This window comes from Ciconia boyciana, chromosome 1, assembly GCF_034638445.1.
Source record: "Ciconia boyciana chromosome 1, ASM3463844v1, whole genome shotgun sequence".
NCBI classification, from domain to species: domain Eukaryota; kingdom Metazoa; phylum Chordata; class Aves; order Ciconiiformes; family Ciconiidae; genus Ciconia; species Ciconia boyciana.
Genome location: NC_132934.1, coordinates 21,493,443 through 21,507,448, shown reverse-complemented (window position 1 = coordinate 21,507,448; position 14,006 = coordinate 21,493,443). Strand labels below are relative to the sequence as shown.

Below are 14,006 nucleotides of genomic sequence, written 5' to 3'. Positions count from 1 at the left end.
CTTCATACGAGGAAGCATTATTTTAAGCTTAAAACATTAATAGCAGAGTTTGTACTGGAGAGACAATTCCGTTGAGTAAGAGTTGATGGTAGTTTCTAAACAGAACTGACATTTCACATTACTATTAACAAGGACCATTCGGACGATCATCTGGAACACCTGGTAGTTAAGTGTCAATGACTGAGCAACAAAGACAAGCTACACTCCTGTAAGATCTTTAAGGCCTAATACTACCATAACTGGCTACACCTGTACTAAAAAACCCTAAAGATCCTTGAGTTCTATTTCCTGTGTTCCCCAAACTGCCTACTTTTTCCTCCTTTTAATTTAGCACTTATTTAATACAACACCTACCCTACAACTTGAAAGATATGTGGCATACAGGCCCATCTCTGGTAATTACAGCTGAGAAAGCACTAAAGTTTTCATTCTCAGACTGGCAAATTAAGAAACATCTAGATATAAGAGCTGAAGGAAAATAACTTAAAGAAAACCATTACAGATACTTTAATACCGTTGGGTATTTAAACTACTGCACACAAGATCAGCTTAGACAGCTTTTAACATAAGAATCCAGAATCCTTTTCTGTACAATATTCACATAAATATCTATTGCACATACAAATCCTACATGCACTGTTCACAAACTGAACTGTGACTTAGTCTGAACAAAGAAGTCTTCAGAAGTATACAGAAGGTATTTGGCCTTCACTGCTCAACAGGTCAATCCTATTCATACCCTTTATTTCCACTTACCTCAGGGTACTGTTTATAACTTCTTCATAGCCCGGCCTAAGCTATGCTCTTTTTAGCTGTATTCTGTAATCTCTCTTTATGCTCCCTGTATCCACCACCACAATGTATCCCAAATTTTACTCACTTCCATCAGAGCCTTAAATACTGTACCTGGATGGTCCTTAGCTTATTTACAGCTGTGATGGTCCTGCAGAATATACCAATTTTAGCTCTTATACTTGCCTTTAAGCTTAGGGACAACACGTAGGAAGTTATGTCTATGCTATGCTTATTAGCCTTCCCTCTGAAATGGCACAAGAGACAAGAAGATAAATTGATTATAGTACACCTGCTCTGGAAAAGACAGGAAGCTATTACCTGCAGCAGTAGACTGTAATGAAAGTCACGTATTCATCAATTCTAGAGAGTACTTCTATAACAACTGTGAGCCACTGAGTGCAGGTGTTAGCCAAACGTACTTTTCATCACTGTATAAACTAGTTTACATACTTAATGCAAGTATCTAGAAGAAAGACTTGTCTACCTACCTGTGAAAAGTTGTTTGACATAATTCTTCCTTTAGAGGAAAGTGTGTGTGTGGGGGTTTTGTTGGGTTTGTTCCCCCCCCCATACCTTCCAGCACAACTGAGCACTGGAATTCAGTGCTGAACTGAAATACAGTGCTTACAAGGTTCTGGAGTTTTGGTTTTGTGGGGGTTGTTTGCTCATTTCTGTTTTGTTTGGGGTTTTGTTTTTTTTTTTTTTCCACTGCCTAAATGAAAAATAGACATGACAACACAGCAAGGTATTAACATCTTAAAAATTTTTAAGGCGTATTCCAACAAAATAAAATTTTATTGAATGCAGTATTAGGCATTCTATTTTGTTTAAGGGAACAGTGCTTCCCCCCCCAAAGAGATTCCCTTTGACAATTTCTAAAAGCTGTATTTCAGTTACAGAAATATTTCTCATGTCAAGAAACACCAAACTTAAGTCTAAATTTTTCTTGAATTACGAAGTGCAACTAAGTCCTTCCAAATGATGATAGTTTTCAGTAGGCACTAGAATGAGAAACCTGCAAACTGTTTACAATTGCTGGGTACAATGTTATGTTAATTCAAATTTTATACTAACCCATCTAGAGTGTTGTTCTTGAAGAATTATATAAAAAGTGGCATTTAAGAATAAAGAAGTGCAGCTTAAAGAGCAATTTATCACCATTTTAAAAAAAAAAAAATCTTAATGGCAACCTGCATATTTAATACCATTTCCACAGTATGTCAGCTAGCAGAGGCTTAGTCCAATAATTTAAAACTTTAGATAGGAAAGTCTTTTGGTTCTGAATGCAGATCATAAGTCATCATGTCCAGTAGGTGAAGGCTCAGTTGTTTCACTCTCTACTTCCTCTCCTGTGAAATTAAGTATCAGAATTAGAATACAAATGTATTATTAATTATACCATATAGTTTTTGACATTAGGCATTCTTTAAAGAGAAACCCAAATCAACATATTTATCAAGACCAGAGAAGCAATAAAGCCACATAGAAGAGCTACTTGCACCACCCTCCTAACTGAAGCATTAGGAAAAAATCAATTTTTTTTTTCCTAGATCCAAACAAAACATTTCAAATAAACTGGTATGATATTGTTAGTGGAAGAAAAAAGCAGCACAGCTATTTCTATTCTAAGCTTTTGTTTTCAGCTCTTCATAGTGAACTTTCTCCTTTCCACATGACCTGTCAGAAGAAATTCTGGTATTTGAAAACAAAAAGCAAGTATTACTCAGAATGATTTTCTATAGTGCAAACTGCTCAGTTCAGATGTTAAAACAGCCTTTAAAAAAAGCAAAGCAATTTTATTATATTGGTAGAAGCATTAATCTAAGAACAAAGCTAAGCCAATTTGTCAACATTTCATTTTGCTTTTATTCTCATAAAATGTCAGGCCACATTAAAAAACATAGTAACTGATATCCTGAGTATCTGCACAGGAAAAGTGCATAACTGATTTTAAAGGACTAATAACAGTGAGTACTGAGTGTATAAGGTCTGAACTCAATGGCCTTGAGTAGCAATACTACATAGATCTTTAAAACTTATTAGTACAAGATGAAAAAGCAGTCAGGGGCAGGTGGGGGACAAAAAAAGAAAACCAACAAGCAAGCTAAGTAGTAGAAAGAAAATAAAGGTACGAAATTGAGTGTCTCTCATCTATTCTTCTACAACTTGTATTGCAAAATAATCCTGTCTTTCACTTTTGAATTGTAAAAAAAGCCTAGGCAGAGTAATGAAACACTAATGAACATAACTCTGTCCATAATGTGTCATACATCCTAGAGCAAATTACACTTTAATTTCTTGACTGAAGGTACAGTTTAAGTCAAGCTAAACAGTTCCCTACTACTGAAAGATGGATGTCTTCTCCACATTCACCTTCACACCAGCTCTGGCACTTTTGTGATCACAAAATAAACAAATTCAGCTCGCTCATCCAGCAAAAAGAATTCTGCTTAATTTTCTGACATTTCAGTGAGTTGAAGCAGCTTGCATGCAATCAGATAAACCCTTAAGTCATTATAATTAATGATAAAGGAAAAAAAGTGGGGAGGAGGAAGACCTCCTTTTTATGATAGCAGTAATTTGCTAGTTCGCACAACCTGGAGTTAAGCAAAAAAATACTAACACAAGAACAGAACATTTAAAAAAATCCACTGTCTTTAAGCAAGAAAACATGCATGCCAGAATGTGGCCTACCCCACAGACTACTTGACACAGACCACAGCTGTAGGAAGATGAGAAACTATACAGAAGAGTTTACAAGCGACTAGTCCCTTGGACAGAAATACACCTCCAAGTTGTTGATAGAGCATGTTTTTAAAAAATCTGTCATTGAAGAGCCACTTGCCTGTTTTTACAGTTTGAACACATGTTCCATCCTTATCTTCAAATCCTTCTGAACATACACACTTGTAACTACCTGAAGTATTAACACAGTCTTGATTCTCTTTCACGCAGACCTTTTCAGGAAGGTTACATTCATCTATATCTAGAGATAGGATAGGGAAAGAAAGAGTCCACTGCTGTTAATTTATTATAAAACTTACTTGTGCTCAGTCATATAAACAAAATTCTATTCAAATATAAAAAAGACTGAGAAGCAGAATGCTGCTGCAACAGATTTAACTTCTGTTAAAATAATCTGTTATGGTTCTTCGTGATTTAGACTGTGTTTCAAGTTTATTCAGATAGTACTGGGTTTTTTTATGTTTTGCAGGCCCCTATGTGGGGAAATGAATTAAGCAACGGCACTTGTCTTAACCTACTGAAGATTTCCCACAGTCATTTTCTATTGATGCCAAAGTACAACTAAAGGGAAGTGAGCCTGTAAATACTACATCACCATAGTTAACAGTACCTTCTGCTCTTCCCCACAGAGAAACTCTTAATTTCACTCTTTTTACTATCACTTCACATGTTATAATTCACTATGAATTAATATAATTTGAACTTGGACATTAATGGATTAACAGAAAGGCAACAGAATCCACATTGCGTTCCTGCCTTTCTGTTACAAAATGAATACAGGTGCACACTTCTAATGAAGTGGTAGGTAACTGACAAGAGACTCATGTATTTGTTTCCTGAACCCGCTATAAAATACTTTGTTCCGTTTGTAGGAGTGTTTCATCTTTAAGCCTTGTCATGCATGTTAGCTCGATAATATAAAGGAAGTTAAAGGAAGTCTTTGCTGCTAATACCAGAATGACTGGGTTCCTTTTGATAGGCTTGAAAACTGAAGTAGACAAACGTGAACGTACTTAACAGCCCCTCAGCATGGCTAACCAAGAGTGAGCTAACTGGTGTTCTACCATGTACTGCTAAATCCACCAACCTGTACACTTTTTATCTTCCTCCATGTATCCAGATGCGCAGGTCTTACACTTGTCAGGACCTTCCCCTGTGCAACCTATGCAGCTGGCATCACATGCTAAAGACAAAATATTTTAAGCATAAAAATTAATGTATCTGAGGTTTAAAGTACCACCCTTAAAGTCAGTCAGCTTACCCACACAAGAAATCATAGAATGGTTTGGGTTGGAAGGGATCTTAAAGATCATCTCGTTCCAACCCCCCTGCCATGGGCAGGGGCACCTTCTACTAGATGAGGTTGCTCAAAGCCCAGTCCAACCTGGCTTTGAACACTTCCAGGGATGGGGCATCCATAACTTCTCTGGGCAACCTGTTCCAGTGTCTCACCACCCTCACAGTAAAGAATTTCTTCCTAATATCTAATCTATATCTACCCGTTATCCCTCGTCCTATCACTACACTCCCTGATAAAGGGTCCCTCCCCATCTCTCCTGTAGGCCCCCTTTAAGTACTGGAAGGTTGCTATAAGGTCTCCCCGGAACCTTCTCTTCTCTAGGCTAAACAACCCCAGCTCTCTCAGCCTGTCCTCATAGGGGAGGTGCTCCAGCCCCCTGATCATCTTTGTGGTCCTCCTCTGGACCCACTTGAGCAGGTCCATGCACTCCAGCAGGTCCAGCAGGTCCCACTCGAGCAGCTCCACTTGAGCAGGTCCTTTCTTAGGCTGGGGGCCCCACAGGTGAACACAGTACTCCAGGTGGGGTCTCACAAGAGCAGAATAGAAATAAACCAGAAATCTCTTGCTTTCCTCATACAATAGGTCTAAAGCCTCATCCTCCCCATGCCCAGTCAAGACCAGACCACATTGTACTAAATGCCTGGTATCACACCCTTTCTAGCATTACCTCTAGCATTAGATTAGGATTCTAGATGATAAAGTACAACAGCAGATTAAAAAGAAACCTTTGCATGAGAAAGATCCATCTGTGTTCAAACAATACTGGTGATCTTTGCAAGGAGAAGCAGCACACTCATCTAAATCTGAAAGATAAAAAGGGGCAAGTTACCTAAAATAGTATTCATGATTAAATAGTCAGCTTAATACTTGAATGCTATGCTTTGAGATCTTGTAAGAACTGGCCCACATAAGCTATAACTTAAACCGACTGCATTGAGAGTAATTGGTACAATGAGTTCAGGATCAGATATGCAACATGTTAGACATAAAAGTAACGTGGTAACATATACTGCTTTGTTCAGCTTAAACTTACATTAACAAAACAAAGTTGATCCTCAGAAGATGTTTTGTGATGACAGTAACAGATGTATGAGAAATTCAAGAGCTCAAATTAAATAAAACTTCCAAAATACCTGCCATCCTTGTCATTTTCAAGTCAGTGTTTTGCATGCATTTATGCTTTTTGTGCAAATGGTATAACAAATAAGCAGACAGACTACTCTTCTGAATACTGCTGATTTCTCTACTCCTACATTACCAAGCTATGGAACTTTTTAAAGTATTAAAAAAATTACACAAATGCACACACATACACGGCTTAGTTTTCTAGACAAGGCAAATTGGAGAAAGCCAATTTATGGTCAGGACCAGTCAAGATGAAAACCAGTTCTACCTGGGAAGTTAAAACATGCTAGTCTTGTGGTTTCAAGGAAAGGGCACAACAGTACTCACAACTAAAAAAATTTGGACAGAGAAAGGCTATTTCAGTCCCCTTGCTGTCTACCTCATCCTGTTGCTGCAGACATCATTCCTACTGATTACTCAATGAATTTATACTTGATCAGTTGCAATGATTATTTGGAAAAAAACAGCTGTACAGAAGACAATACTGGAGCATCTTAAAAACTCTCTTGGAGCGTTCAGCAGTTGCCTAAGCAGGTATTGCAGGAGCTGTAATTCAAATCCTAGTTCTCATTAGCACTTTTAAAAAGAAGCAGTGTTCACATAATTTCTAAGATACTGTTTCCAGACATTATGTTAAGGGTCTTTAACTGGTCAAATTCAACCAGTTAAACAGAATGTGTTACTCTCCCCCCTAGTGCATTCCTGCATTGGGAGTATTTTTAGTATTTGGGTTTTTCCTCAAGCATTTTATACGTATCTCCTCATAAACCAAGAGAAATGCTAAGCTAGAAATAGGCAAGAGATTAATGGAAGCACCAAGCTTGATGTCTCCTGGTATTTCTCTCCAATAACAGGAAAAGTTAGTATGCCTGGCTTTTAGTGAAATGTTTCAACTCTATTAGGGTTGAGCATTTATAAACATACAGTAATGTGAAGACAAGTGTGCAATTACTACGAAATATGTAGATAAGCTGGCAGGAATCTTCCAGTAGTTGACAAAATAGTTTAAATCAAGAGCAGGGCACTGTTCAGCATTCAAATAAACACAAAAAACATGCCTTAAAAGGAACACCTCGCTGCTGCTATCTGCTGCTAAACTAAAAAGATACACAGTGAACAGTTTGATAAAGACAACTATAATCACCACGCGATCAGTGGGGAGGAAATACTGCTTTCCTGCAATGTGAAACAAGTCAGGAAGAGAGAGACTACAAACTATAGAAACCTAAACTGACAAAACACTTCCATAAAATACAATTAAACTCAATGTGATGTCATCTAATCTCACTAGCCAACGTTGCTACAAAACCTGTTTGAAGTCTACCAAGCATTACTCACCCACACAAGCTGCTGCTTCATTTTTAATCCAGCCTTCTTTACAGTCTTGGCAGTCCTTGTTACTTGAACCAGTACAAGTCTTACAGGCAGCGTGGCAGGCTGAGATCAGAGAAAACTACAATCTGAGCTTTGTTGAGAGATTCCAAGACAAGTTTGGGCACACAAATTCTCCTCAATGAAACCCTTATTTAGGATTCACTGGAAGCTATCATATTTTAGTAGCTTGACCCTCCCATTCACAAGATTAAATCTTGACTTTATGGAGATATTTACAAAAATGCAGCTCTATCCTACCAGAAAAACCCCAAACAAACAAACAAAAAAAACCAAACCAAAAAACCCCAGGCAATTAGTCATCTGCACCACTTACACAGTGCCATAAAATTCTAGTGACTAGAAGCAGCAGGTCCAATTTTCAAAATATATGGGAAGAGGAGATCAAAAAGGTAAACTTTGCTCAGCTGCTCAGGGTTGGGACAACAGTTTAAACACTAGACTCAGCACTCCCACCTAACGAATTATCAGACTACAACATTTGCAACTAGCTATGAGGATAATGTGTGAAGTGATACTAGTCTGAAGAACTTCACAGGGAAACATATTAGAAATCCAGTTGTATATGCATATTATATATTTTTATATATATTACATGCATATATAACATGCAATATATAACATATGCATGTTACATATTGTAATATAAAGCAATTCTTACAGAATAATTACTACACAGCCACATAAAAAATAACATAGATCATGTTGAACAGCAACCTTATTAGACCCCACGGTCAATATTTAATTGCTGCTGAATCTCATTCAAAATGTAAAAACAGAAGAAAATCTACCGACTGAAAAGGTTTATTCCTACAACCTGACTTTGTTTCAAAATTAAGCGTAGATGTACTTAACTGGAATCTATGTCGTGTACAGTATAGTTGTATGTAGTGTATAGTACAGTCATTTCCATGCTCATTTACTCCAGTTAAGCTTATCTGAGACATGAGGAAAACCTAGCTTTCAAAGTAGTCCACTATGCAGCAATTGAAATTTGCTCAAGATTTTCGTACAGTACTTGGGGGCCGGGGGTAAAGCTTGCTCTTCCTTCCCACCTCCCTCATGACATACATGAATTCTGCTTCCTAATTTAAAGCAGGAAAAAAAAATTAAAAAAAAAAAAATCAAGGGCAGCCTGGAAGGATTACTTACCAAAACCTTAGAATTCCAAACTGACTGACATGTTATTTATGGTTAAAACTGAGTGACTGAGCTGTAACTATTTTTTGTTTTTACATTTGTCAGTTTAAATTGTTTCTAGTTTTTTTACAAAAACTGAAGAAGGAAGACAAAGATCTAAGCATGTGTCAAAAACTTCGTTACCTGTACAAACAGAATGCGTCTCATTTCTCAAGGTACTGAAGTAACCATCAGAACAGTCCAAACAAAAATCTCCTGTGTACTCCTTGTTACAGCTACATGAGCCATCTCCACCTCGGGTACCGTCACCATCACAGTGGCCATTTCCATGGCAAGGTCTTTCTGATCCACCATGACAAGCTAAAAAGGATCAAAAATACTTTTAAATCAGATGTTAAAGAAAATAACTTCCTATTCTCAGCCACAAGCACCTGAAGTCCCTCCCTCTTCATAGACAGTAAAACGTAAAAAAAAAAAACCAACCCAAAACCCAACAAAAAACCAGTCACACTAAACCAGGATATAATTTCCAAAATCTTTTTTCCCTTGAGAGCAACCAAAAGGCTTGCAACGAGGAATGCTCAGTAATATATTCAAGTATAAGAGGAACTCAAAACAATCCCCAGGAAAGTTCAGTTATAAATTTAATTTTGGGTAAAGACCATGGCTTAGAATTTTATCTATTTCCCTAGCTTCCTGGCTAAAGTTGGTATCTTTATTTATTCTGGATTTCTAAAAATGCTCATACTGCAGTTGGAAAAACCTACTAGCAATCATTCAGATCAATATTGGGAATTGGCAGTTAATTTTTAACAATGTAAGAGGCCAAAGCTGATCTCTAACAAGGTGCAAGGTTTTAGAGATTTATAAATTACAGACATTCCAGGGGCTGAAATACCTCTTTTATCACTTTTGCATCAAAGACCTTATGTTCATCCAATTGTCTCCCACCTCCTTTTATCCAATTTCTCCCATTGTCTTTTTAACTAATCCTCAGTTGTGAATTTCTTCATTTAATCCCCAACAGTCTTTTGGCTCTTGAAACTGGTCAAGGACTGTTGTCTACATAGCTTCTGAAAGGCCACCTAAACAACAGACTTGATGTCACAGAGAGCCTTTAAGCATGGGTCAGGTGTGGATGTGAGCATCAGATCAGACAGGTTCTGCACATGTAAGTACCCATGACAGTTTGTACATTACTTCATGCCCGGAAGACTTTTCTTCAGGCAGAATGCTCGCAAGGCAGCCACCTAACTATTAGGCAGCAGGCAGGTACATACTACACAGCAGCTGGTGTCTCATGCAAAACATCATACTTCATGTATTTGTCTATGTATGTTATGAAAGACTGAAACAGACAGGTAAAAAGAACATATCTGCTACTGTATTTTTCAAAAGATAAATTACCAAGGCAATCTGGTCCATAAGTTCCAGCAGGGCAGCAAACTTCTATTGTTTCTATGCAAAACCACTTAAACAAATCAGGATACTTCTTCTTTCTGTATATGAAAGACATTAATTTATCAATAAGAACAAAGATTCTTTAAAAGCCAACTTACACAACTGAGCCTGCACAACGCAGTAGAGAAATCTATTGCTTGTGACAGATTAGAAACCTATTTTTTCTGTTCTGAAGATGATCTTATTTCAGGAACCAATTTCTAGAAGTCCTCCAACTTGAGATGAATTTACCTTTTCAGCTACAACACTATTAACAGACTCTACTCAAATTTTATAGATTATATTTATGAAAAAGGTGAAATAAGAGCAACCAATAAAATCAATTCATCTTGATACATACACACACACACTTTTTTTTTTTTTAACACCTTATTTTTAGGGAAGGTTTATATATAGTTTAGACGGTCTTATTTATGTCTTCCTCTTAAAGGTAACTGCTGTCTCTTTATCTCAGTTATGTAGAAGATAACCCAGGACAGATACTAACATTTGCTCAAATTATTGCTAACCTGACAATAGTATGCCTGTTAGAATTTCTCCTCTTTTTTAGCATGAATCAAGTATTATCTTAGAAGGATTTTTTTTAATATTAGACAGTTAGTTATGTGCCACTCTAGCACTAGCATATACTCCCAATTAACAATGAAATTGATAGGTATTTTTTCAAGCAAGCATGAGGACTGCTACAGTTCTGAATGATAATTCACAAATCTCAGCATCACGCTGATGTTGAAGTCTCAAAAACTTTCGTAAAGGAAAAGCTAGATATTCTGCAGCCTGATAGAAGTCTTCAGTAACTCCTGAGGCATGTACAGCTTCTTTTTCTAAAGTATTACGTCTGACCATATTGACTCCAAGGCTCAGGCCCTGAAAAGTAAGTTTACTGAGTACCACGTGTAATGTAACAACTTGTGAAAAAAGATCTAAGGTATTCACAGACAAAGAAACTGTCTGTGGAAACTACCACAGAAACTGAATGACATTTGGATATCGCAGGTTAAAGGACAGAAGGCAAAGTTAATCAATTGCACTCAAAACGTTTATTAAACACAGAAACTTTCCAAAACCCAGTGTATTTTATGAATGGTTTTGTTTATTTTAGGAAGTCTACTTTACCAAATTCTCTAGTTTAAGACCCGTTTCTTTCAGTTCTGCAAATGTGAGACAAATTTAAAACTCTGGGTTGCATAGCTCACCTTTCTGGAAGGCACGTCTTACGAGGGGCGGCTAAGAACTTTGGGTTTGTCTAGTTTGGAGAAAAGGAGGCTGAGGGGCAACCTCATTGCTCTCTACAGCTTCCCGAGGAGGGGAAGTGGGGAGGGAGGGCCTGGTCTCTTCTCCCTGGGATCCAGTGATAGGACACGTGGGAATGGTTCAAAGCTGCACCAGGGGAGGTTTAGACTGGACGTTAGGAAGCATTTACTTACCAAGAGGGTGATCAAACGCTGGAACAGGCTTCCTAGAGAGGTGGTCGAAGCCCCAAGCCCGCCAGTGTTTAAGAGGCATTTGGACAATGCCCTTAATAACATGCTTTAACTTTTGGTCAGCCCTGAATTGGTCAGGCAGTGGGACTAGATGATCATTGTAGGTCCCTTCCAACTGAAATAGTCTATTCTATGCTATGCTATTCTATTCCCTTCAATTGGCACGTTAATGTATACACAATCCCGTACAGTTAGGTAAAAAGATAATGCAATAAAGTGGTCATTAAGAGCAAAGTGGGTTATCAAAAATTCTTATCCAGTTATGCAACGTTACCCTGTTGCAGGTCACCCTGTTGAATTCTAGCTGATTGGGAGTGCTGACAGTCTAAAGTAGTAAAAAAATACTTAGAAGAAACATGATTTGGAATTTAAAAAAAGATCTTAAGAGATTTAAATGCTACAATGCCATCCTTGCACTAACTATATTTTATAATGGTGTATGAAAAGCTTATAATAGAAACCACAGGCTAGCTTAGAAGATAGATAGAAAAGTCAGCTGCTACACTACCAACCTCAAGAAATCCAACTTCTAGGTTTATTAGTATCAACTATTTTTTTTGATTGCCAGGAGAACAAAATAATGTTTCAGGGAAAAAAAAGCAAACAAACAAAAGACACACAAGAACCAAAGAGTCCCTTGAAGTTTCACAACAAAGGAAAACAGAAAAAGTAATAAACCTCAAAGTCTTACAATGTTAGTTTGCCTCAACACTTCACTGGTAACTGAGTAGACAGTATATGAGAAGCCAGACCAGACGTTTTGGTGCAACACTTCCAGAATTGAAAATAAAAAAGAACATGGCACAGCAGCACATGCTATTAAAAGTCAGCCTGAACCCAGCTGTTGCCAATGGTAACTCTTGAAGGATAATTAAGAATTACCCATACTGCTATTGCTCAGGCACAAGATTTAGCATTAGTAGTTCATCCTCTTAGATAACTCATCCATACAAAGATCTCCACAAAAAAATTTGATACTTACAGTTTGAACCACCATTTCTCTATATGTTCTTCATGTTCTTCTACCATGTTGTTACATTCAAAGTTACTACTGTCACACAAATTCTCTATGATCTCTACAAGACGAATTTCACTACAAACAGAGAAAGAAAATCATACATTTAATTTAAACATTTGACACCACTCAAGATGTGACAGAGAAGCTAGACTTCAGTCTAGAATACTTTATCAGTTTATGGTGTGTTCTGAATTAGTTCCAAAACAAAGCAAGTATCAGAATAAAGAACTAATGAACATTACTTCAACCCAAAAAATTAGAAGGATGATCACAAGCACCGCTTTGGCTTGCTCGCATTTATTGTGTCTGCAGATTGTAGGTTTGATAGACTTTTAGCTTCCCAGCAAATTTTGAGTGCAGTATTTTTCTCCAAAGTTCAACAATAAATTTCATGTACTGTTAATATTTGATACAAGCCCATGAAGCTCACAGTAACTGAGGTTCAGGAATCCCACCCTTACATCTCAATGCTCCAACTAAGATTAAAAAGTGAGTTTGAAATTTGGAAGAAAGATACCAGACCTCAGTAATCAAACATATATGCAAAAGAGTACAGGAATCTGCACCTCTTCTAGTTTTCTGTTTGGCACTGAAATAGTGGCGACTCTAGGGAGGAGGTACCGCTTTCACTCTAAAACAAGTATTGCAGTACTTCACACCTTTTATCACTACCAATTAACTATTAACCATTATTTAAGTTTATTGTTTTAGGACTTTAATGGGTAAATAGAAAAAAAACTACTATGACCAATGATGGTATTAACTTTTATTGTTTTCAGAGACAAATAAAGGCATTGATAAGGGGTTTCAGTCTTTACTGTGATCTTTACTTTACAATGTAATGTTACATTTTCATCAGTAAGAATTTAAGGCTCGGAAATGTGAAACTTTAGCTGCAACATTCAATATTTAAGTTCCAGACAAACACTGGCATGGTGAAGTTATGCACAGTGAACATGAGACGTGGCCGAATGAGAAGTACTGAGACAGCTTACCTGGACTCATACTTAGACAGCGTCTTCTCTTCCCAAGCAGTGTTTCCACCACCAAAGTTCTTTTTAGCTGTATCTGCTAATCCCTACAAATGCAAAGTACCAAAAGAATGTAATATACATAGGGATTGTTTCTAACACAAATTAAGGGCTATAATAAATGCTTATATGAAAATTGTGAAAAGTGCCATGTAGAAACTTCAGTAAAGCTCTGAAGCTGCTGATCAAATTGCTAAGTGAAAGAAACAGCTAGTGACAACATGAAAACTGAGAAAGTGTAGGTTATAGCATAACATGACTCAATTTTCATAATGCAAACAAGGCCTTGTTACAGTCTTCATTTATGCCAAGAAACATACATGTATGGAAGTTTATACCATTCTCCTTTAAGTTCTCAGGAACTTTATTAATCAGTTGAACAGGACCTCTACTTCATTCAGTTTTGACAGTACTTAGCCCAACATTCACCACGTTGTAACTTAAACACACAACCATACAACAGGGTAATTCATCGTGATCAGCACAGCTTCCCCCAGTCACAGCCAATGCACAAA

General features: G+C 37.2%; 1 protein-coding gene across 2 annotated transcripts in view; it reads right to left on the bottom strand.

The window, feature by feature from the left end:
• Positions 1–1,554: 1,554 nt before the first annotated feature.
• CRELD2 (cysteine rich with EGF like domains 2) overlaps positions 1,555–14,006 on the bottom strand; it is a 14,532-nt gene continuing 2,080 nt past the window's right edge. Inside the window, exons 3-11 of one of the 2 annotated variants that reach the window (XM_072860493.1) lie at positions 13,456–13,538; positions 12,425–12,535; positions 9,905–9,996; positions 8,681–8,857; positions 7,304–7,402; positions 5,566–5,643; positions 4,628–4,723; positions 3,641–3,781; positions 1,555–2,144 (exon numbers count right to left, since the gene is read on the bottom strand). In XM_072860493.1, the coding sequence (XP_072716594.1) occupies positions 2,086–2,144; positions 3,641–3,781; positions 4,628–4,723; positions 5,566–5,643; positions 7,304–7,402; positions 8,681–8,857; positions 9,905–9,996; positions 12,425–12,535; positions 13,456–13,538 (936 nt within the window). In that variant the 3' untranslated portion in view covers positions 1,555–2,085. The remainder of the gene's footprint in view (positions 2,145–3,640; positions 3,782–4,627; positions 4,724–5,565; positions 5,644–7,303; positions 7,403–8,680; positions 8,858–9,904; positions 9,997–12,424; positions 12,536–13,455; positions 13,539–14,006) is intronic. The other variant, XM_072860502.1, reaches the window with a different exon arrangement.